Here is a 25779-nt window from a genome sequence, read left to right on the forward strand (position 1 = left end):
ACTGTGCATCTGCAAGGACAAAGCAGTAGGGCAGTGATTCAGTTTGATGAGGCTTTATAGGTCTGACAAGTTACCCAGGAAAAGGGCAGACCCTCTCCAGGATCTGTCAGAGGCAGGGTGACCCATCCAGGATAGGGTCACACTGTCTTTGGTGTCCATTTGTCTGTTATTTCTGAACCAAGGGCAGCTTAGTACATAGCACAATGCCATCTCTACCCTCTCTCTTAACTTTTTTCAGCACCAAGGTCCTTGGCAGGAGCCTGTCAATTTAAATAGGATTTGATCAGAGACAAACACACAGAGTGATTACTATTTACAAGGCACTGTAGGTACACTCAGGGTTTAACAAAACACAGGCACAATTAGCCATAGTCTTTGCGGGCATTACTCCACCAACTTCATTTGGCCCAGTCTGCCCTGAGAGCTGCAGGGAAAGCTGCTCCAAAGGAAATATTGGCACTGCCGCTCTAAGAACAAACCCCTTCATGTCCGGCTCTCTCTGTGCCCTGGCCACATGCTCTGTGGACTGCAGATTTGACTCCACTCTGCTGTTGTGGTGTGGTGTTTGTTCAGAACCATAGAAAGCAGAGGGCCCCTTTTCAGAAATGTAAGTGCTTCCAAAGAGGCCTGCACAAACAGCCATTCTCTCACAGAGCTCTGGCTGGCGCTTGTAGAAATTTAGTAATTTTCCTCAACAAAACTTGGAAAAAGCGGAGGGCTTTGGAGGACCGTAAGTCAATCAATTCTAGCTGATCTTTGGCCTCGGTTTCTGTACGTTCAGCCAGAAATAGGCCCGCAAACAATATGAATGTGCTGAGGTTTTTTCTTTAACTTTCGAAACTCTTAGAAACAGTGATCAGTCGATCAAACAGATCTTGGAGATACTTAGACCCAAATATTCTCTCCCACTGCACTCTCTTTGCACCATCTGCTGTGCAAAGGGGTAGAAACTGGTTTCACAGCAGGGGATATCCTAGATTTGGAAAAGCAGCAAAGAATCCTGTGGCACCTTATAGACTAACAGACGTTTTGCAGCATGAGCTTTCGTGGGTGAATACCCACTTCTTCGGACTTGCATCCGAAGAAGTGGGTATTCACCCACGAAAGCTCATGCTGCAAAACGTCTGTTAGTCTATAAGGTGCCACAGGATTCTTTGCTGCTTTTACAGAACCAGACTAACACGGCTACCCCTCTGATACTAGATTTGGAAGAATCACTATCCGGCATAGAGCTGACGGAGGTGACTTCTATGCCACTACCATCATCCTCTTTCAGAATCCCCATGGTAGGTGGTGGTAAGGGCTTGCGAGAGGGAATGCTCAAGGGTGGGGGAGATGGATAGTATGCTGGGGACCGTTACTGGCTTGGCAATCTTTAAAGCACCTCCTAGGCTTCTCTAAACTCTGCTGGGGCCAGGTCCAGTGCAGAGCTGGCTACAGAATTGGGAATCTGTAACCAGCTGCCTCATTCGCCTACCCCTACCCGCTGTACAAAGTCATTGGAAAGGCCATGGGCCAAAATCACTGGTTCACATTGGCTGTTTTGCCCCACTCTGGTGATGCAGAGGTGGATCTGGCCTGTGATCTTTCCATCGTACTCGTAAGGAAGCGCCCAAGGGACCCGCTGGAAAATGATGCAGCACCTCCTCTCCCCAGGAACTCCAGAATCCCTGGTGTTTCCCCGAGGCTCGGTGCCTCATGGAGCTCCAGCTGGGGGCAGCGTGTGTGCCCAGTGCGGCTGGACCTTCTGGAACAGTTGAGCTCTGTGTATTTTCCCTGTGCAATCAATGAAACCATTACGGTATCTGTTTACAGTATGGTAAGGGTTCTTAGCCAGCCTTTTATCAATTCCCTGTACATTAACAGCTTGGTTTTCCAGTGAGGCTGAGAGCACCTGTAGCTCCCATTGAACCCTGAAAATCAGACCATATGTCTTCTGTATTTATTAAATCAGAATGAAGTGCAGTGACTGAAGTTGGCTGTTCTTTTGTTTGGTTTTGTTGTGGGTTTTTTTTTCGTTTTGTTTTTGGACGAACGATCTAAAACAAACTCTTAGCGGAGATGAATTGCTGGTCTCCCGTAGAAGCATAAGGCAATGCAAGCTTTGATGTGAAATCTGCCAAGATATTAATAGGGTTTTAACCTCATTAAGCTAATACAATTCTGCACCTGTGCTTTCAAGAATGCAGTCATCTGTGTTACCTCTGGTCAGCAGCTTTCGAAAGTGGAGCTGGGTGAAATATCCCCTGCAAAAATCTCAAGCATCTAACTGTACCTGGCTTCGACTTCACAGAACATTCACAAAGTTTAATGAAATTTCTAAAAATGTCGATGAAATGTTGCACGGAAATAGTTCCACGGGTTGGCTGTTTTGTGACAAATTTGTAAAGCCTCATTCACTCCAAAATTCACAGGTTGTTACCTCTGAAAAACAAAAAGCTAGAGGAGGAGGAGGGGAAAGTGCTCGTGTCCTTCCAAAGCTACATGGTCTAATGCAGTGGCTCTCAACCTTTCCAGACAGCTGTCCCCCTTTCAGGAGTCTTATTTGTCTTGTGTACCCCCAAGCTTCACCTCACTTAAAAACTACCTGCTTACAAAACCAGACGTAAAAATACAGAAGTGTCCCAGCACGCTGTTACTGGCAAATTGCTGACTCTCATTTTTACCATATAATTATATAATGATTCAATTGGAATATAAACATTGTACTTACATTTCAGTGTATAGGATATAGAGCAGTGTAAACAAGTCCCTGTCTGTATGAAATGTTAGTTTGTACTGACTTCGTTAGCGCTTTTCCTGTAGCCTGTTGTAAAACTAGGCAAATATCTAGATGAGTTGACGTACTCCCCAGAAGACCTCTGTGTACCCTCAGGGGTATGTGTATCTCTGGTTGAGAACCACCGGTCTAATGGATTAAACGCGTGCCAGGGAACCAGGAGAGAGGAACAGGTGGCCTTGGCACTAACTAGATTGAGACACAGGAGACCCGGTTTGAATTTCCATCTTTGCAACAAGTTTCCTCTGGGCCTTGAAAATACTAATAAAAACATGCACAGTTTATGAAAAAAATACCGACATGACTATAGTTCTGGAGAAAGGCAGCAGGTGCCAGCCCTGCAGCCCGCTCTCAGCCGGAAAACGGTTTATAATATGAACCACAGCAGTGCGCAATTCCCCACAATTCTCATCTAACGAGCCTCAGTCCTGAGCTGGAGAGTCCATCTGTAGGGGGGAGACAATAATTCATTTCCCTTTCTTGTTCAGCTCATGGCCTCTAACTGAGAGTGTCAATTAGCAGTGGTGGTTTTGTCATGCAGACTCTTCTCAATTAGACTGTGACCATTACCTTACTGCAAAGAGGACTTTGGCTATAGTACAGATGAACGTTACTTTCAACCACCGGGCTGGACTAGGGACTGGTGGCACTTGTGGTGAATGTGCCCTTGCCAATTACAGCATCTTACAAGTGAGACATGGAAAAGACCTGTTAGCTCGCCCAGTCCGTGACAGTGCCAAAAGAGGATTGTTCCAAGCCTTTAACTCACCTAGTCTCATTTGACTGACTTTTGAAGGACTCCCAAGGCCAGTGTAGGAGGCACCTCTACTGATGTTGGAGTGACTCGGTCAGAAATTCAATTTCATTTTTATTAAAATAAGAGGCACTTCCACATGAAAAAGGAGCCTGTGTGACAGAGACAACGAACAGGATATAGAATATGCGCTGTCTAACATTCCTCCCCTGCTCTCCATATAAAATGAATAAGTGAAGGAAAAGTCAAGTGAATTACTGTTTGAATTGGAAGGCAGCGGGGCTAATTACAGTCTAAATGCATGTTTAGGGCTGATTTTTGCCATTACTTTCCTGTTTAGATAGTTCCCATCTCCATTATCATAGGCCACAACCCAGAGTTTCAAATAAAATATGTGATTATAGGCCACAGCTGTTTTCAAGCTGAAGACATGTTTGTAAACTTGGCAGCTCCGTGAGGAGTTGCAAGTGAATGGGATAAAGGCAGATAAACATGACTTGTTAGCTTAAAAAAGTCACTGAGGGATTATTCTTCTATTTCAGCGTTCATTGCATTGGCAGTCTAGGATTTGAGACTAACAAATAACTCAAATTCATCCCTTGACCCTTCCCTACACCTGCAAGCCACCTCCCTTCCTTTATTAAATCAGTTTGTTTCAACATACAGATACATTCTGATATAAACTTTATGAGGAACCCCCCTTTGAACTAGATGATCCCAGTACAAAAGCAAAAGAGCTTTTTCACCTGGGATCCCCATGAACCCCAAGATGTCTGCCTAGAGGTGCATGAAGAGCAGATTGTGTAAACAAGTCCCTGTCTGTATGAAATGTTAGTTTGTACTGACTTCGCTAGTGCTTTTCCTGTAGCCTGTTGTAAAACTAGGCAAATATCTAGATGAGTTGACGTACTCCCCAGAAGACCTCTGTGTACCCTCAGGGGTATGTGTATCTCTGGTTCTTGTTCTTGTTCTTTTTCTTCTAATGCTTTCAGTGACATGGCTCAAGCTTTCATCCACTTAGGAGCCAATGTACTGGGTGCTTCTGGGAGGAGGAGGAGGAGGAGCTGGGTGCCAAAATCCTGCATGCAGATTGGCTACCACTTGCCAGACTGATACAAAGAGGAAAGAAGACACCTCCATTCATCCATGCTAGTGTTGCCCCATCATGGAAAACAAATAGTGAGGAAAGAGGATTTTGTTTCCTGATTCCTCCACTTTGAAAAGGAAAGGGAAGGAAAGTGGTGGCTGTGGGGCTGGGAGGGGGGAGTTTTGCTGATAAGGAACTGACTTCTTACCTATGTTGCAAGCTTTTGTGTCAGGAAACAGTAGTTCCTTTCCAGGTGTATTGACCTCTCTGGGCAAATGATTGCCTTGAACATCAAATTTGCTATTTGCTGATTTTCTATCTCATTAGGGTCAGGGCCGGCTCCAGAGCCCAGCGGGGCAAGCACCCGCCTGGGGCGGCCCTTTCCCGGGGGGGAAATTTGGCCGCCCCAAGCAGTCATGCCCGGGAGGTGCCCCCGAGCCGTGGGAGCAGCGGACCTGCCGCAGTCATGCCTGCGGAGGGGGCGCTCGTCCCGCGGCTCCAGTGGACCTCCCGCAGGCATGACTGCGGCAGCTCAACCGGAGCCGCCGGACCAGCGAACTGCCTGCAGCTGCGGGAGGTCCAGCCGAGCCGCGCGACCAGCGGACCCTCCGCAGTCATGCCCGCGGGAGGTCTGCTGCTCCCGCGGCTCGGGGGCGCCTCCCGGGCATGACTGCTTGGGGCGGCCAAATTTGTAGAGCCACCCCTGATTAGGGTATCATTCAAATAGAGCAGATCTGGTCTGTTCCCCCGCCTCCCTCCGCCGCATTAGAAATTCCAAACTAAGGCTCTCTGTGAAGGTTCAGTTTGCATGAAATCTGATAATGAAAGTAATGACTTTAATTTATGTATATGCAGTACATACTTTGCTGAAGCCCGCTATTATTAACCCCTGAGAAGTGCCATGTATGCCATTAAATAAATAAAGGGTTAGATTCTGTCTCTCTGTCTCACATTGATTAGTACCTTCATCCACAAATATATCTTTTGAAGTCAATGGTTCCACTCATGGAGTAAATGACTAGAAATATGAGTAAGGGTGGCAGAATCTGGCTCTTGATTTAGTGGTACTGTGTGGTGTGTTTGTATCAGTACATCTGTGTGTGTGTGTACGTATGCGCAAAGGCAACCTTCCCAGGTAATATATGCATAGGCAACCTTAATTCTTGCATCTTGGGACTTCTGAGTGCTTGACTTTGCAACCTTAATATTTTTAATGTATTTTTATATGCGATTTCCTAGGTTTTTAAACAAGCAAATTGAAAAACAAACACTCAAAAAACAAAACAAAAAACACAAAAACAAAAACAAAAACAAAAAAAACCAGAAAGCCCATCACATGCAACCACATTGTCTCCCACATGGTTTAAAACAGGGGTTCTCAAACTGGGGGTCGTGACCCCTCAGGGGGTCGCAAGGTTATTACGTGAGCGGTCACGAGCTGTCAGCCTCCACCCCAAACCCCGCTTTGCCCCAGCATTTATAATGGCATTAACTATATTAAAATGTGTTTTTAATGTATAAGGGATGGGGAGTCGCACTCAGAGGCTTGCTATGTGAAAGGGGTCCTCAGTACAAAAGTTTGAGAACCACTGATTTAAAAGCCAGGTTAATCTTTTTTAAATCCGCAGCACAGACTTCTGACTTTTGAGCTTCCAGAGTAACTGTTGGCAGTAGAAAGTTGTCATCTCCTATGTGGGCTAGCCAGTAGAAGGACATGAGGTACACATTTTACCAGTCAGATTCCTAGCACTGGCTGACAGCAAAGGAATGTTGAGACTCAGGGAGACTCTGCATGAGGAAATAGCCCAGAATAGCAATTGAAGAATAGCTGCTCTTGAATTAGCTCTCCATTGTTCAAATGGAATCTTTGGAGAAATTAGCAGCCGGATTCTAATAATGTCTACTGAGCATGTGCAAACTGAGAGGTTTTGGGGCATATGAGCTGGCCAAAGGGGTTATTTACAGGAATATCAAAAGGTGACATCCATTACCATGAAATCTCAAGTCCCTGCTCCAATGGCACCGGAACATCTCAGCAAAACAGGGGTGAGAATGTTTTTAAGATGGGTCAAACAAGATATTTTTCTGTAATTGCATTCTTGGAAACAACTGACCCTTTTTGGCTGAAACTTTCCAAAAAAAAGTTTGCCTGAAGCAGATACCTGGAATGGAACAGTTTGGCCTGAATGGTTAAAATTTGCCACCGACAAGCAACTGAAATGGGGTTGGGAAGACAAGGGGTGACAGTAATAAGATGGCAAAGTTACACGTGTTATTACTCCAGTGGTTTTATATTGTTTTCTTTTGAAATAAGTTAAATGAACAAGGGTATTGGCGAGTCCCTAGCAGCTCACTTGCTGACCAAGGAGTGTTAATGTTGGCAGTGGGTCCTCTTGAGACTGTAAACAGTAGGTGCTCACGGTGAAGTGATTTTCCTCCTCGCCTGTTCTTCCCTTGCTGTATTACTCGTGTCTTTGTGCTTTCAGCGGATGTTAATATTATGCTGATGCTGGTTCCGTTGTGTTGCAGGGATCCCCAGGCTCACCTGGCCCCCCCGGGAGGGACGGAGCGAAAGGAGAAACCGTAAGCTTTTTTGTTCCTTCCTTGTAATCCTTTCCTTTCAGCGTGAGCCAGGCAGTGGAAATCAATCTCTGTTGAGTGGGATGTGCCTCAGGGATTTGTGTGGCCATTTTATCAAGAACAGAAACAAACGACGGGAGGTTAATGACCTCAGCATTGTCCCTTACATGTTCGCAAAGACTGTGGACTTCATAGGGATTAAGCATACTGAGTGACTCCAGGGGCAGAACTGTTACAATTCATTAAGCTGTGAGAGGGGGACGCCTGGCAGGCTGCAGTTTGGGACTTGCTGCTGCTCTGTTGGTTAAGAACTTCAGGCACAAAACTCAGCCATTTGTTTCACCCCAAAGGGCTACCAGCCTGTGGAGATGGTAGGAATGGAGAATGACTGGAGAAGGGCAACAGGGAAGCCAATGTTGGAATCCCAGTCACAAAAGCAGAGGATTGAACATCTCTTGGTGATGCATACGCTGTTAAAAGCTCAGGGACTGGGGAGAGCTGCAGGCTTTGCAGGAGGAAACTCAAGCATGCTGGATAAAATGCCCTTAGCCTGAACGTTGCAGAAGGGGACAAATGTCCAAGCATTTTCCAGCACCCTTTATGGGTATACTTTTCTCAACTTGCCACTAATATTTTAGCCCTGCCCTCTCGGCCTCTTACCTCCTACCTCAACCATTTCTATGCTTGAATCATCTGCCCATTTAACCTCTTCTTTTACCTCCCTTTTGCTAATCTGTATTCTTTGCCTGCCTCCCCGTTTGCTGTGCCTGGTGCAGGAACCCATCTGCCATGTAGCCCCTGCTCCCTGGTGGTAGTTTAGCTGCAACTTAGGAGAACTTGGGTAAAGGATTCCTTTGGGAGGTCAGACATTCATAAACAAATAACAGGGAAGGGGTACACAGCAGAATGCTCTCTTGCTTCCCATCCCTGTCATGCTGTGTCTGGAGGTAGCCCAATTCTGCCACCCACAGTGGTTTTTGAGAGGTACTCCCAATATTGCAGGTCATTAGATCATCCCAAAAGACCTTTCAGAATCAATGCAACTGTATCTTATTGTACATGAAACTGATCTGGGGGTGATGTATGGCGACATGGTGTCCTAACATCATAACCTTCCACTGCCCTGATATGATGGGCTCATTGCACTAGGCCGACTGTTAAAGATCACATTTGTGGTGTCGCCTTTAGAGGCCTGACGAATTGTGAATCCTAGGTGGCATGAGCCCTGGAGATGACATTTTGTTGCTTAGGAAGCTGCCTGCAAAGAGCTAATGGATGTCCAGATATTTCAATGGTATATTTACTTTGGTCTGGTCCCATTATGGTTCCTCTTGAGAAATAGCACACTGTGGACTTCAGGAGCTACCCTTTTTCCAGAAGCTGGGAATGGGTGACAGGGGATGGATCACGTGGATGATTACCTGGTCTGTTCATTCCCTCTGGGGCACCTGGCATTGGCCACTGTCGGAAGACAGGATGCTGGGCTAGATGGACCTTTGGTCTGACCCAGTCTGGATGTTCGGATGTTTTTATGTTCACATGACATGTGGAGTGCAAGCACGGGAGGCAATGTGGAGCTTCCATCAGTAACACCCGTGCATCCTTCAGCAGTGGCTCTTTTTTGTACCTTCCCTAAACATTTCAAAATTGAATTTCAGGCATTTGAAAGCACACAACTAACCCATGTGCTCTTTGTTACAGGGAGAACCAGGGCCGCCAGGGGCTTTTGGACTGCCTGGTCCAGCAGGCCCTAAGGTGAGCTTTTCATTCGCTCTAAGTCCACACTTGTATTTCCTGTCTTGACGTTATGTGCACCTCTGGTTTCTTGGAGTTGATTTCTTTGCACGCTCACTAGTGAGGGAACAAGCTCCCAGCCTTAGGATAATGCACATTGCCTACAAAATATTGTTAAAACATCAGTAAATCCACCCATGCTCCCAGGGAGGGAGGTGAGTATTATCATCCCCATATAACAGGTGGAGAGAGAGTGACTCAGAGAGCATAAGGCCTGAATTGTCAAATCTCCACTAATTTTGGGTGCCTCAGTTTGTGCCAATTCGCAGTGACTTAGCAATGTACAACTTACAACAGCATTTACGTCCCCTCTGGATTTGGTTCAAAGAATGTCTTCAGGAGTCTGGATTCAGTAACGCCCACCTAAGCCCTACATTGGGAACAAGCCTGGATCTGACAGGCCGGGTTTATGGCCTCGTTCTGTCCTCACTGACACAGATCCAGCTCCTATTGACTTACTCCCTTATAACTGGAGGCAGAACTGGGTCCGTAATGTGCATCAAGCGGAAGAGGTTGCCGCTTCATCTTTATAACACAGAGCTGCAGCCCGCTAACAATACAGGTGCCATGGTGCGACACACCATCTCGAGCCAAGTGGCAGCGCTTGCTGAAGCAGGTAGCCTTTGTGGGTCACATTTCCATATGAAAGATGAGGGGGGCCAGGCGGTTAAGCTATAGAAAACGATGAACTGCACGTAAACGGTGTAATATGCACAGCAGGTTATTATCTGCCTAAGAAAGGGGCCAGACTGAATTCACAGAGCCCAGTTCTGCTCCCGCTGAGGTCAAGAGGAATTTTGCCTCTAAACTTCAGTAGGAGCAGGAGCAGGCCCTGTGTCTACTGGACGGGATTCAGGTCCCGTCTGGCACAGAATAAGAGGATCCATGAAGCAAACTATCAGCGTTCATTTGTACAGGGCCCAGTAGACCTGTTAGCCAGGGAGAGATGGGCAGGCCCTTTCCCTAATTGCCTGTCACTTCCGCGGGTGAATGTTTATCAACTGCCCCGGTTCCCACAGGGCCTGCTCACAAGCGCACATGTATTAATCACTTGGTTGAAATGCTTGGCAGCAAACCAGCGAATGCAGGAGCAGCACAGTGGTTACATGCAGCAGCACAGAAGGGCTCGTTGTGGAAGTTGCATGACAGAGCGTTCTGCAGAAGATGAATGGCAGCGGTGAATGTAGGGCTCGGCTGGGAGAACAGGGGGCAGCATTTGAATATGGTAGTTTGTAACCTAGGCCCTCTCTTTCCTAATGACTCGGGGTACACTCATCCTTCAGGGGGATTTGGCGGCAGGTGACGTGAATTGAATTTGTCACCCATACGTGCTGGCCAGCTGGGTGGCTCCAATCTGTGACCTAATAAAGAAATCCATGTTTTCTGTGCATCTTGAATTATCATCAATAATGGTACAAAAGCCAGATAAACTGGTGGCTTCTGGGTAATGTCTGTGCCATTTCCTCTTCCTGGTGCTGAGCTCATCGTCCTCATTTGGAGTCTGCTCTGCATACGTAGCCTAGCCAAGCTGTGCCTATTCCTTTCCCTAAGCACTCAGCCCTGGAGGGTGTGTAGCATTTCTGTGAGTGGCTGAGAACCCTCAGCAAACCTTGAGATCACGCGGCACCTCACAGGATCAAGCCCTTCTAGAAAAGAAGGTGCATAGCTTCGTGAAGTGATGACAGAGAGGAGATATGAAAACTGTCTGCAGGTATTTGATAGGCATAAACGTTATTATTTATTTGTATTACCATAGCATGTAGGAGCAGGAGAGGAATTATTTAGGGTAGTACAAGGGACACATCTAGGACACTGTATTCAAATACTAAACGACAATTAAGTGACATGGCTAGAAGTGGTAGGATGCAGTTGGGAAAGGGAACATTTTGGTTGGATAACTTCACAAATATGCTGGGTAAGGTGCATGAGTCTGAACCATCTCTTAAGAGAGGTAATAGGAACCTCATTTTCTGAGTTATCTAACAGTAGACTAGACAAAGCCCTAGAAACTATATTCTAGGGAACAATCCAACAGTGGCAAAGGGATACAGTAGCGGAGGGATGAGTCCCAGTCAGCCCCTTACATGGATAATGTTATACAAGGTGAAAAGCTGTATCCAGAAATTCACCCAGAAGAAAATGTTCAAAGCTAGTCTACATGGGGTGGAGGAGAACACTGTCACCACATAGGATCAGAGCAAGGGCCAGGGAAGTGTCACGGAAGCTGGACTCAGAACCACTCCCACTCCAAATAGTGGTGGTCAAATGCCTCAAGAGGCACCAGAGAAGAAACATAACCGAACAGCAGCCCTGGAGTGACTCTGGAGCTGTGCAGGAAACATCACCTAATAGAGGATGGTTTCAATTCATTTCTGGTTATGGCCCTGGAGTTTTCCTGCTGCCCTATTCTTCTGCCAGCACACTGTTACGCTGCAACGAATGGGACTACTTTGTATGAGTTTGGCAAACCTTTGCTCACTCTTTGCCTGTTTATCATCTCCTTTTGCTTTTCCCCGTGAATTACACTAGTCTCTAGTGACATTAGATTATGCCAACCTGGGTGACATCCATAAGTGCAGCGAACTGGGACTCGGAAGATTTTGCATGTGTTCCTGGCTCTACCTCAGCCTTCTTGACTGACTGTGGACAAATTACTTCATCTTTAAAGTGTCTCTCCATCTCAGAAAAGATATTTTGGAATTGGAAAAGGTGCAGAGAAGGGCAAAAAAAATGATTAGAGCTATGGAATAGCTTCCATCTGAGGAGAGTTTAATAAGACTGGGACTTCTCAGTTTGGAAAAGAGACGACTAAGGGGGGATATGATTGAGGTCTATAAAATCATGACTGGTGTGGAGAAAGTAAATAAGGAAGTGTTATTTATTCCTTCTCCTAACACAAGAACTAGGGGGCAAAAATGAAATTAATAGGCAGCAGGTTTAAAACAAACAAAAAGAAGTATTTCTTCACATAACGTACAGTCAACTTGTGGAACTCTTTGCCAGAGGATGTTGTGAAGGCCAAGAATATAACAGGGTTCAAAAAAGAACTAGATAAATTAATGGAGGATAGATCCATCAATGGCTATTAGCCAGGATGGGAAGAGATGCAAAACCATGCTCTGAAGTGTCCCTAGCCTCTATTTTCCAGAAGCTGGGAGTGGGTGACAGGGGATGCATCACTCGATGATGACCTGTTCTGTTCATTCCGCCTGAAGCACCTGGCATTGGCTACTGTTGAAAGACAGGATACTGGACTAGATGAACCATTGGTCTGACTGAGTATGGCTATTCTTACATCCTTTTGTTCTTTCCTTGCCTCAGTTTCCCATCTGTAAATGGGAATGACTGCACTCCTTTTCTCTCTCTCTCTCTCTCACTCGTCTTCCCTCCATCTTATTTATTTAGATTGAAGGGACTGTCTCTTAGAATCATAGAATATCAGGATCGGGAGGGACCTCAGGAGTTCATCTAGTCCAATCCCCTGCTCAAAGCAGGACCAATACCCAACTAAATCATCCCAGCCAGGGCTTTGTCAAGCCAGGCCTTAAAAACATCTAAGGAAGGAGATTCCACCACCTCCCTAAGTAACCCATTCCAGTGCTTCACCACCATCCTAGTGAAAATTTTTTTCCTAATATCCAACCTAAACCTCCCCAACTCCAACTTGAGACTATTACTCCTTGTTCTGTCAGCAGGTACCATTGAGAACAGTCTAGATCCATCCTCTCTGGAACCCCCTTTCAGGTAGTTGAAAGTAGCTATCAAATCCCCCCTCATTCTTCTCTTCTGCAGACTAAACAATCCCAGTTCCCTCAGCTTCTCCTCATAAGTCATGTGCTCCAGCCCCCTAATCATTTTTATTGCCCTCTGTTGGACTCTTTCCAAGTTTTCCACATCCTTCTTGTAGTGTGGGGCCCAAAACTGGACACAGTACTCCAAATGAGGCCTCACCAATGCTGAATAGAGGGGAATGATCACGTCCCTCGATCTGCTGGCAATGCTCCTACCTATACAGCCCAAAATGCCATTAGCCTTCTTGGCAACAAGGGCACACTATTGATTCATATCCAGCTTCTCGTCCACTGTAACCCCTAGGTCCTTTTCTGCAGAACTGCTGTCTAGCCACTTGGTCCCTAGTCTATAGCAGTGCGTGGGATACTTCCGTCCTGAGTGCAGGACTGTGCACTTGCCCTTGTTGAACCTCATCAGGTTTCTTTTGGCCTAATCCTCTAATTTGTCTAGATCCCTCTGTATCCTATCCCTACCCTCCAGCGTATCAACCACTCCTCCCAGTTTAGTGTCATCTGCAAACTTGCTGAGGGTGCAATCCACGCCATCCTCCAGATCATTAATGAAGTTATTGAACAAAACCGGCCCCAGGACCGACCCTTGGGGCATTCCGCTTAATACCGGCTGCCAACTAGACATGGAGCCATTGATCACTACCCGTTGAGCCCGACAATCTAGCCAGCTTTCTATCCACTTTATAGTCCATCCAGCCCATACTTCTTTAACTTGCCAGCAAGAATACTGTGGGAGACAGTATCAAAAGCTTTGCTAAAGTCATGGAATAACATGTCCACTGCTTCCCCTCATCCACAGAGCCAGTTATCTCATCACAGAGGGCAATTAGGTTAGTCAGGCATGACTTGCCCTTGGTGAATCCATGCTGACTGTTCCTGATCACTTTCCTCTCCTCCATGTGCTTCAAAATTGATTCCTTGAGGATCTGCTCCATTATTTTTCCAAGGACTGAGGTGAGGCTGATTGGCCTGTAGTTTCCCGGATCCTCCTCCTTCCCTTTTTAAAAGATGGGAACTATATTAGCCTTTTTCTAGTCCCCCAATCGCCATGAGTTTGCAAAGATAATGGCCAATGGCTCTGCAATCACATCTGCCAACTCCTTTAGCACCCTCGGATTCAATGCATCTGGCCCCATGGACTTGTGCTCGTCCAGATTTTCTAAATAGTCCTGAACCACTTCTTTCTCCACAGAGGGCTGGTCACCTCCTCCCCATACTGTGCTGCCCAGTGCAATAGTCTGGGAGGTGACCTTGTTCATGAAGACAGAGGCAAAAGAAGCATTGAGTACATTAGCTTTTTCCACATCCTCTGTCACTAGGTTGCCTCCCCCATTCAATAAGGGGCCCACACTTCCCTTGACCTTCTTCTTGTTACTAACATACCTGTAGAAACCCTTCCTGTTACTCTTAACATCCCTTGCTAGCTGCAACTCCAAGTGTGATTTGGCCTTCCTGATTTCACTCCTGCATGCCTGAGCAATATTTTTATACTCCTCCCTGGCCATTTGTCCAATCTTCCACTTCTTGTAAGCTTCTTGTTTTGTGTTGGTGATCAGCAAGGATTTCACTGTTAAGCCAAGCTGGTCGCCTGCCATATTTACTCTTCTTTCTACACATCAGGATGGTTTGTTCCTGCAACCTCAATAAGGATTCTTTAAAATACAGACAGCTCTCCTGGACTCCTTTCCCCCTCATGTTATTCTCCCAGGGGATCCTGCCCATCAGTTCCCTGAAGGAGTCAAAATCTGCTTTTCTGAAGTCCAGGGTCCGTATTCTGCTGCTCTCCTTTCTTCCTTATGTCAGGATCCTGAACTCGACCATCTCATGGTCACTGCCTTCCAGATTCCCATCCACTTTTGCTTCCTCTACTAATTCTTCCCTGTTTGTGAACATCAGGTCAAGAAGACCTCTGCCCTTAGTTGGTTCCTCCAGCACTTGCACCAGGAAATTGTCCCCTACACTTTCCTGGATTGTTTGTGCACTGCTGTATTGCTCTCCCAGCAGATATCGGGCTGATTGAAGTCCCTCATGAGAACCAGGGCCTATGATCTAGTAACTTCTGTCTTTGTTTATGTACAGTGCTTAGCACAATGGGGCCCTGATCTCGAGGAGGTCCTTTAGGTGATACTGCAACATGAATAATAATAACAATAAAGCAGTATTAATATGTCTGTATGTTCAATAGATGGAAATGCATATAGTGCTATGGGTGTTTATGTGATGGCTATCATGGGCATGCACCATGTGTAGCTTAAATACTTTCTGATAAAGTAATGGCAAGCATTCACTGTAGAGAAGTGAGCTCTGCCACCCAGCTCTCTCTCACCTGCCCTGATTAAATATAAAACAATCATCTCCTTTCATAGGGACTTTTATTTATGTGGCGTCTTTTGGCTGGATTTTGGGCTCTGCTGTGTTAAGAAGGAATCCCAATTTTGTTGACTGTGCATTAAAATAGAAATTATTAATGGTTTAAAAAAAACCCCGAGCCGTCTACTTACTACATTTATATATAAGCGTAGAGCCGGTAACTGGGATTATAAAGGAGGTGGTGCTGATAATTGTAAAGGTCACGTCTCCTATTCCTGCTTTAATGATTGGTTTTTTTTGTCAGATCACTTATCTTTATTTAGCAGCACCTTTGTGGTGACGTTGAGATCTCCGGGTTCTGCTGCAGACTCCGAGGAGAGCTAACTGGGTCACAGTTGTTCCCAGGTTCAATCAGTCTTCATTTACCCCCAGCTCACAGACAACCATTCAGGCGCTATAGATGCATTTCAGGAAATTCAGTGAGCTGCTAAATTACTTGGCTGAGGGATTTTCCAGTCTCTTGCCTTAGGGTCAATCTTATGCATTTATTTTTTCTTTTAAGGACAAAGTAAACATTTGTTACAGACTCCAGTAACTGTACAATGAAACTTCCAGGGGCACAGCTAATGGCACTACAGCCTTCTGGTAATAGTACTTCATCCCCAAAGGACTTAATCCCCCTCTGATACCTGAGGATGACAGTAACGAAATCCCCTCTGATATAAGAGCTAGGGCTACCAATACAAATCTAATAAAAGCACCTTTTTGTTTTTGTAAAAAAATGTAAATGAGGTTAGCTGCTTGCACTGCTCAGTGAGGTCTCATGGGGACATTCCTGCTGTACTCCTAGCTCAACTCCTTCCATGTTACAGATGTTCTCCCTCATCCAATTTTGTGGGTCAATTTAGTCCTTGTCAGAATGAGGGGCTGATCTTGCTGGCTCGAGCCAGATATAATGCAAACAAGGGATGTCAAAGCTTCCCCCACAAAACCCACCCTAGCCTTGACCTGGAATGCCTCCTGCTGTTCCAGTTCATGGCCTCTGATTCTATCAGATTCTGTGGTGGCTTTGGGATGGGAAGAAACATCCACAGAAGAGGGGGAAGAGGCCCATTGACTGGGGGAGAGAAAGCAAAGAGAAGGTACCTCCTGTCCGCCTGAGGCCCCTCAATGGGGGGAGGAAGCCACACACACACTTCGTCTGCATGAGCCCCTGCACCACAGTTTAGCAGCTGCATGAGGCCTCATAAATGTGCTTGAATCTATTTATAAACCTAGTCACAAGTTTGTACTACAGTTTGTCTCCCTGGCTAGCACAGTTCCCAACCACAGTATGGCTGTGCTAATAAGTTCTGCTTTCTGTGAGTGGTCTAGGGCAGGGTTTCAGCTAATATTTTGGTGTTTTAAAATATAACTCTCCCTCTGGGCAAACTGAGCTATAGCCTCACTCCCCAAAATGGTACTTCGGGAGCAGAGTCCTGCCGTGTAATGTCCCTGCCAGGACCATGCTACTGAATGATGTTTTAACTTGCATGGTTCACATTGTGAGGCAAGCAGGGCCTGCAACACCACCAAGTTCCTGGTCATTTGTAGTTGAATCTTGGGCACCAGCAGTGAACAAGGAGGTCCCCCTTGTCCACATCACTCTATGTGGCCACACCCTGCATCTCCGCAGGCTTCTTGTAGGATTGGGGCCTTCCTGAACTAAAACTAACTAATTTTGATGGCTTCACTTTGCTGGAAATATCAGTGGCTGGAAATCGTCAGCATAAGCTGAACATGAAGGCTTGTTCTTTTCGAAGCTGAAGGCTTATGAGTTAGGAAGGTCCAAAACTGGAGTTAACATAAGGGAAACGAACGTCCGTTGAACTAGCAACCAAATCAGTTGGTCCAGCAGTGCAATCTCAAAACACTCAGAGCTGCATTCACTGATGTGTGTGTCTGTTTTGCGTCGATGGGGTGGGTGGATTCCCCCCAGCAAAGAACACCACCTCCTGCACTGTCCCACCTGCAACCAAGTGTGTTATGGGCACATCATGAGAGCTTGCTGCATTGGTTAGCCCCGGCTGGCAGATGGCACCAAAGAGACTGGGGGCGGGGGGCAGAGTCATAACTGGCTCCCTTGCCTCCACTCTGACATAAGTGCACCTAAGAACCCGGTCTTCCGTTTATGAGCTATGTATTGGAAAACACAAAGAGAGAGTGATAACAAGTTTGAATCCCATCTGTCACTCTCCAGCCAAACATAAGAACACAAGGTGATGCCAGGAACTTGCTTGCATTGTATGTGTTTCTCTGAATTCCGGGGCTTGCTTATCACCAAGAACTGGCTTCTACCGTCAAACATGCTGCCTTTATGGGTGTGTGTGTCTTATTCATACTGTTTTCAGAATGACTCCACCTTGCCCAGCCAAGAAAGGGGGAAGTGCCAAATTCACGTAATTGGCCCAATTCGCAACAGCTGATACCGAAATCTGCAGGTGTCAGTTTGTCTCTAAGTGGCAGGTCTGAAAACCAAGTGGTAAGACCACAAAGAGCTTGGTGTGACACCAGTGCTGGTGTCTGAACACTGGGAGCAAAGGGAAAGGTTTGAGCTTCATTGTGGGTGCATAGCTGGGAGTGGAAGAACACTCAAGGCATTTAGTACAGATCCCCAGAGAAGCCAGCTCAGCATCTCACAGGAAGTGCCTGTTTAATTCCTGACTACATTATTTATTGCTTTCTCTTTTGAATTAACCTCTTGTCTTTTTCAATGTTTTATTTCCTCCCCAGGGATCTGAGGGCCAGCCAGGTCCACCAGGAATTAAAGGCTATGTCGGAGCACCCGTAAGTCATGATTCTCTGGTTACATTTTATTAGCTAAACAATCCTTGAATCTGGAAACTTCCCCCACATTTTCAATGTATTCTGCACAACTGACTCTTCCATATGACAATCTAGAGATGCCTCACTCTCCACTATGTTCCCACAGTGAAACTTCTGGGGAATTACTTCTGACTTATGCCAGATGTGTGTAAGATTGGCATCAGGCCTGCAGAGACTGGTATTTGGAATTACTAGGAAACTTAACATTTTGGATGGGTTGCTTTGAGCTAGCTTGTGTGCCCCCGTGTAGCAATAGTCACGCTGCAATGTTATAATGTTGTGTCTTGTGATGCAACATTAGTACATTGCTTCACAATTGGATCACAACACAATGCGATGTGACCTCATGACGTAATGATGTTTTGAGAAAGCTATTTTGGAACCCTTTAGGGACCTGTATATTAGACTTGTAGGACATGGGATTACCCTGTGGAATTTGCATCAAGCCCCAGAAAACTGGGACAGGTATCCAATGTGCAACCTAGCCTCCTGGACCCACCTTAGCAATTACGTGGGCACTGTACAGGCTCACCTAAGGGTACTGTGGGGTGTACTGACTTGACTGTTTGTGCAGCAGTACATTTAAATGGAATGCCAGACCTGCTAATGCCTTACAAGGTTCCCTGCACTGGTTGACTTGTTCCTTTATAACTCACCAGATAGAGGGCTGTGTTTTCGAAGAAGGTTGTGAATTTTCTTCTCTGTCATATATAATGTTTGCCTGACAACTGTGGAGCCTATAGGCCTCCTGGGTCGAAAACCAATGAAAGTAAGCAGAGAATCTGGTTGTTTGCCTAGGCCTGGCTGTGGCTCAATACGGTATCACTACCCAACTGTCTGAAAAGTAAAGTGGTACCTGCCTAAATTGTCTATTGAGCTGCAAACAGGCGCAGCAGCTCCTGGGCAGATCCCAACAAAGTGTTAATAGTGCAACAGGCAAATTTGAAGAAAGTCAGGAGAATGTTTTGCTCCTGCCACTTGAACCGCCCTTTTCCGCAAGGGGGACAGCTCCGCAGTGCAGTACATGCGGTGTTGCTCATAATTTGTTAGTAATGGCCCCATTCGTTTTCACCATCAAGCTGGCATTTGGTGTGTGTGGTTAGAGCGGAGCAGGGCTAGAATCATATGCTCTGATGCCCAAGCGGGCCCCAAGGTACTAATGCACCAGAGTGGAGTCATCTTTTTTTAACCTCTTCCACTCTGCTTTGAGAAGTGGCCGGGTAGGACTTTGCTTTCTAGAACAGGATACTGCAGAGTTCATTTTTGCTCCTTCTCTTTGTCTCTCTCCGTGAACTTGACTAACAGCATCTGCTGTACCTAAGATAAAATTAAAAGAGCTATATGAATTCACATGAGTCCAGGAGGAAACATCTCCACCAGCACACACAATTAGGTGCATCATGGTGCCTGAGGTAGATTGTGAATTGTTTGAAATCATTTGGCATTGGCCACAAGACATGAGGTGGGATGGTCAGTTTCTTTCTGCTCCGGTAATTCTTAAGACCCAGAAGGCTTTTGTGACCTCACATCTGGTATAACTCCATGGTAAGATAGAGTACATTTGGAGGTGCCTCGGGTCTCATGAATGAAAGGCATTGGGAGGGGACACTCCAGGACTTAGTGATTCTACACTGACACACTAAAGATGAGCCCTGACAATTATACCTCTCCATACACCTGCTGATAAGCTGATGAAACCTGGATAGGTAAGCTTTGAAAGTGAACCCCAAGGAGAACTCAAGTGCATTACATCTGCCTGATTTTCTCCCAAGCATGTTTGCACATGTTAAACCCCTGGAAAGGCCTGGGAAGGGAGGAAAGAAGAGAGAAATCACAGATTGTTATGGAGTGTCAAGTGTGCAATGCAAACACGTGACTTTATCCCAAGAGAGAATAGCAGATTTTATCCAGCTAGGCAGTTTGATCACAAATATACTGTCAGACCTGGACAGGCTTGTCCAGCATTTGATTGCACTCAAGTATGGCCTGAAATCATAACAGCATCTAACCTGTCCTCCGGACCAAACAAACCTGGACAGGCAGTTCTCATTAATTTTCACCTAAGCCAGCTGCACTCAGGGCTGGCTCCAGGCACCAGCCACCAAGCACATGCTTGGGGCGGCACCTTGGGGTGGGGCAGCGCTCAAGTTTTTTTTTTTTTTTGGTTTGGCGGAGCGGCACTGGAGGGTTTTGTTTGTTTGTTTGTTTTGCTCGGAGGGGGGAGGTGTTTCGGTGGCGTGGCGCTTGGGGAGCGGGGGCTTGGGCGGCGTGGTGCTTGGGTGGGGCAGGGCCTTGGGCGGCACGGCGCTCGGGGGGGCGGGGGCTTCGGACGGCGTGGCACTCGGGGGTTTTGGCAGCGCGGCGTGGCGCTAAGGGGGGTGGGGATTTAGGCGGCGCAGCGCTGGGGTGGTGTTCGGCGGCACGGTGGTCACGGGGGTGGGGGTGTTACGGCAGGGCAGTGCTCTTTTTGTTTTTGCTTCGGGCAGCAAAAAAGTTAGAGCCGGCCCTGGCTGCACTGTAACATGGAGATGAGTGAAGTGTTAAAATATGAATTCACCAGAGTGTAAAACATTTCACACACAAGCAGTTCCTGATGGATCACCATCGACTGAGTGTGCGTGTCTTGTTGCCGCAGGGTTTCCCTGTTGTTTGCTCAGTTGCTACAAAAGAAGTAAACTCCACCTACAATACAATGGGGCTATTCACAGGAGAGGTTAAATCTCTCCCCCCCCCCTCCTTTGTTTGATGATTTATAGGTTTGTCAGCAATGTTATGTGTGTAAAGAGCTGCTGCCCAGTTATCTGAGACACAACAAACCCTACGGCTTCCAAGTTCATTGGAAAGCTCTGGGTTGCACTCTGTGCCCAGATTAGCTTCAATGGGATGTCACTCACTCCCAGGGCTGAGCTTGGCCCTGTTGGGTTGGGATTATTCAACAGCTGTCAATACTCAGTGATACCTGCTACTGTACCTACTACATTCCCCTTACCCACAGTTTCTTGCACCACATCGATGTGACATCCTTGCTTGTTTACAGGGCAGATTTCTCCAGGAATGTTGTCCTTCAGTGCCAGAGGGTCAGTGACTAATCCGGCTCCTTCTCTGAGGAGGGGAATGTGGACCATGTTGGATGAAGATTTGTAATTTCCCATTTCTTTTCATTTTTAGGGTCTGCAGGGAGAAAGAGGAGAAAAGGGAACTCGAGGAGACAAGGTATCACTAGAGCATGTCAGAGCCGCTGCCTAGGAAAGTGCTGGGTTGTTCTTCCTCTTTGCCTTTTGCTTTGTAAATGAATGGAACATTGAGGAAAGGTGTGAAGCTGATACCCCGGAAGCTGAGGTTTTCCGCCCCTCCTCGTACTGCCCGGCACACAGCGGTGAGCTGGAGTGACCTCTCATGGGGGTGAAACGGGAGTACAGAATCCCAGCCCGTTCATTCCCTGGGTCTCTCTGCTAAGAATGCCAACAAAGGTGTCACTTGGAGTGGCAGCTGGGGTGGGTGCTCCTGTGATGTGTTCACATGGGGTACCAGCCACCTAATAGATGGTAATGACCTTTGGATGCTGCTGACCAGAGCTGAATCTGGTAACCTAAAGATAAAGGGATCGCCAGCTCCTTGAACCACCCAGCTTTCTATATCCCTTATTTCGTCTCATCACGACAAACACAAGCTTACATGGGTTGTTGGCTTTGCTATATCAGGTAAGGAGTCAGGATTTCCTCTTGTGTGTGTGTGAATCAACTGCTGTCCCAGTCCAGGGTTCCAGAAAAGTGGCATCGCTTTCAAGTGCTTTGCTCCAGGCCTTTTGTGTTGGTAAATTTCCTTCTATTTCAGGTAGGGTGCAGGGCACTTGGCTGAGTCTAATTGTGATGAGGTGACCGACTGAAGGACTCGGGCACTTCTTGAGCCATCGCATTCATCGAGTAGTGTCTTTGTTACGCTCTGCCACCAAAAATAAATGCAGAATCCACAGTCCTCGGCCGCCTCCGAGGTGCACACAATGCAACTCAGGAGGTTGGGCTGCTAAGGTGGCTTTGAGCTCTTTTTATCCAGGGTTGGCTGCAGTTCACTGCCCTAGTGTAATTTAAATCTGTGGCGGCTCCAATATATAAGTGGCTGTCAGTGCAGCAGCTAGAGATTGATAGGGCGCAGGGATTCCCTGGTTGGTAACTACTAATATCCCCATTTTATGGATGGGAGGTTAAGTGGCTGGTATAGCTGGGATGAGAACCCAGCACCGCTTAGCTCCTAAGCCTGTGTCCAGAGCTCCCTGATGTCTCTGTATTGGAGTGGTATAGCCATTCAATAAGGGTGGCCATGTGCTGTGATTTGCCCCATGCATACCGGTCACATTCCGGCACGGAAGCCATTAAGGCATGGCTGTTCAAGCTAGTGCTGAGGTAAGGAGTTGCCAGTCCATTAGAGATGTGGGGTGCAGAGAATAGCAAGGGGATGGGTGCCAGTCAATTCTGGGAGTTTGGCAAGACCTTTTTCTGTTAGCTGGGGAGTTTGACCAATGTCTGAGCTCCCTCTACTGATAGCCAGCTGTAGGTGCATTAGTAGAGTCTCATCGGTAGAGCAGCACACATACAAGCCTGGTCTACACTAGGCGTTTAAACCGGTTTTAGGAGCGTAAAACCGATTTAACGCCACAACTGTCCACACTAGGAGGCACCTTATATCGATTTTAATGGCTCTTTAAACCGGTTTCTGTACTCCTCCCTAACGAGAGGAGTAACGCTAGTATCGGTATTAACATATCAGATTAGGGTTAGTGTGGACGCTGATCGACGGCATTGGCCTCCGGGAGCTATCCCACAGTGCACCAGTGACCGCTCTGGACCGCAATCTGAACTCGGATGCAGTGGTCAGGTAGACAGGAAAAGCCCGCGAACTTTTGAATATTTCCTGTTTGCCCAGCGTGGAGCTCCGATCAGCACGGGTGGCGATGCAGTCTGAAATCAAAATAAAAAAAGAGCTCCAGCACGGACCATGCGGATGTGATCGCTGTAAGGGCAGGCAAATCCATTCTATCAGCGCTCCATTACAGAAGATGAAATTCAGAATCCTTTTTTAAAAATCTCCAGACAGACGCCATAGCAGGGACTCAGCGCACTGCAGCGTGACAAGCGTAACGGAAAGCCAAAGAATCAAATGGACGCTCATGGACTGGAGGACTGAAGCTATCCCACAGTTCCTGCAGCCTCCGAAAAGTATTTGCATTCTTGGCTGAGCTCCAAATGCTTCTAAGGTCAAACACAGTGTCCGCGGTGGGTCAGGGCATAGCTTGGCAATCTACTCACCCCCCACACACACCCCCAGAAGCGAAAGGGAAAACAATCCTCTGACTCTTTTACATGTCACCCTATCTTTACTTAATGCTGCAGATAGACACGATGCTGCAGCCGTCAACACCAACATCTCACTCCCCCCCCCCCTGCCATGGGTGGCTGATGGTACAAAAGGACTGGTAACCGTCCTCGTCATCAGCCTATTGGCACATGGGGCAGTAACCATGCTGACTAGCATCCGTCAGGTCGATCAAGGGCGCCTGGCCCTAATTTTTTCTGGTGGTGGATGGTGCAATATGGCTGGTAACCATCGTCATCATAGCAACAGGGGGCTGAGCTCCATCAGCCCCCACCCTTCATGTGTAAAGAAAAGATTCAGTTGCCCCTGGACTAGCAGAGGGATGCTGGGCTTCTCTCCTACACACTGCTTAATGTCCTGTCTGGACTATCATAGCAGCTGGAGGCTGCCTTCCACTCATTTCTCACTGACAAGTCACCATGTCTTATTCCTGCATTCTTTATTACTTCATCACACAAGTGGGGGGACAATGGTATGGTAGCCCAGGAAGGCTGGGGTAAGAACGGAATGAACAGGTGTTGTTGTTACAGGAGCACCCCCTGTGAATAGCATACAGCTCATAATTTCTGCAGGATCTGACACAGAGCAGCTGTGCTCTCTGGTTCTATGATACAGTGGTTATCTAGTACACTTGCCTATATTCTAGGCAGGACTGATTCTATTTTTAGATACCAAAAAGGAGGGATTGACTCAGGGAGTCATTCCCAATTTTGGTTTTTGCGCCCCTGGCTAAGAGCAGCCAGGGGCACTTATGACAGCCGCAAATGGTACAAAAGGACTGGTAGCCATGGTCATCTTAGTTCCAATTTATGGAAGGGTTTGGATGGTGCAATATGGCTGGTAACCATCTCTGCTGTCATGCAAAAGCAAAAGCATGCTTCTGTGTAGCGCTGCTGAATCGCCTCTGTGAGCGGCATCTAGTACACATACGGTGAGAGTCACAAAAGGCAAAACAAGCTCCATGATTGCCATGCTATGGCATCTGCCAGGGCAATCCAGGGGAAAAAGGCGCGAAATGCTTGTCTGCCGTTGCTTTCCCAGAGGAAGGAGTGACTGACGACATTTACCCAGAACCACCCGCGACAATGATTTTTGCCCCATCAGGCACTGGGATCTCAACCCGGAAGTTCCAAGGGGCGGCGGGGGAGGCTGCAGGAACTATGGGATAGCTAGGGAATAGCTACCCACAGTGCAACGCTCCAGAAGCCGACGCTAGCCTCGGACCGCGGACGCACACCACCGAATTAATGTGCTTAGTGTGGCCGCGCGCAATCGATTTTATAAAATCTGTTTTACAAAACCGGTTTATGCAAATTCGGAATAGTCCCGTAGTGTAGACGTACCCACACACACAGAAAATGGGGGGGGATAGCTGACTCACTAAAATGCAATTTCAGTTGAACTTGTCAAATAAAAAGGAGGGTAAAATTCCTCAGAAGTTGAAGCATTCAGTTTAGACATTTATGAAACTAAACATGTTGACTTTTCTTTTGAAATAATGGTTTATTTTGAAATTTAACTAGGTTTAACTACACAAAAAAGGGTTTAAAACACCCCCAAATGGCCCCTGAACTCCCCCCCAATCAATTGTTGGCCCAGCTCTGGTCATTAGTCCCCAATCCAGCTTGATTCCCAATTCTCTCTCTTCCCCTATTGGCCAGTGCTCTGTTCCCAACATCCATGTGGTTGTTTATCATAAAGTTGCCGTTATTCCCTTTCATTTGTTCTGTATTCACCATTGAAACTGGGCACATGCCCATTATCATGTAATCATCCTCATGCCTTCGCCCCCGGAGTTCAGACCAGAGGAGATGTGTTGTGTCTAGCCATTCCATCAGCCCCTTTTCCTGTGACAGTATTGTCTGGTCTGTGGGGGTGTTGGCTCCCTTAGGAACATGGATAATTCCCACATCACTCGGGTGGGGAGGAGGGATGGAGCTGTGAGGGGGCAGGGAACTGATGAACTAGACAGGAATTAAACTGAGAAACAAGTGAATTGGGTTTTGTTTCATTCTGAGGGATTTGCACAATTAAACCTTCTTTCTTTCCCTCCTGGCCCATGAATAAGAGCCAAGATCTCTGCTATAACAATTGTGCATTTACAGTGCATGGACACTGCACTCAGGACATTTATACCCCTTGTTTTAATTTCTACCATTTGGAACCACTGGGAAAGTAGTGGGCGTTAACAGCCGGGCCAAAGATCTCTCCCTGTCTGCTTTTCTGTCTGCAGCCGCTTATGGCTTCTGGGAAATCTGAATCTAAATGTTTGCCTCTTACAACACCATTGTTAAAGCATTAATAAAAATCACTTATGCTTCTCCCAGCCTAAGGAATATAGGATTTGTTATATTAAAGAAGAGCATTGGTTTCTATATTGAATATTGGTCCATCAAACCATTATCCCGATGCTTCAGAGTAAGGTGAAATCTCCCAC

At 46.8% G+C, this 25779-nt stretch overlaps 1 protein-coding gene across 4 annotated transcripts in view; it reads left to right on the top strand.

Annotated features, from left to right (window-relative positions):
* The window catches only part of COL22A1 (collagen type XXII alpha 1 chain), a 333573-nt gene that overhangs the window by 165663 nt on the left and 142131 nt on the right, over positions 1-25779 (top strand). For all 4 annotated transcript variants that reach the window (XM_045004657.1, XM_045004658.1, XM_045004656.1 and 1 more), the window contains 4 exons: positions 7150-7203; positions 8902-8955; positions 17880-17933; positions 21141-21185. In XM_045004657.1, coding sequence (XP_044860592.1) covers positions 7150-7203; positions 8902-8955; positions 17880-17933; positions 21141-21185 — 207 coding nt within the window. The remainder of the gene's footprint in view (positions 1-7149; positions 7204-8901; positions 8956-17879; positions 17934-21140; positions 21186-25779) is intronic.

Source organism: Mauremys mutica, chromosome 2, assembly GCF_020497125.1.
Source record: "Mauremys mutica isolate MM-2020 ecotype Southern chromosome 2, ASM2049712v1, whole genome shotgun sequence".
NCBI lineage: Eukaryota > Metazoa > Chordata > Testudines > Geoemydidae > Mauremys > Mauremys mutica.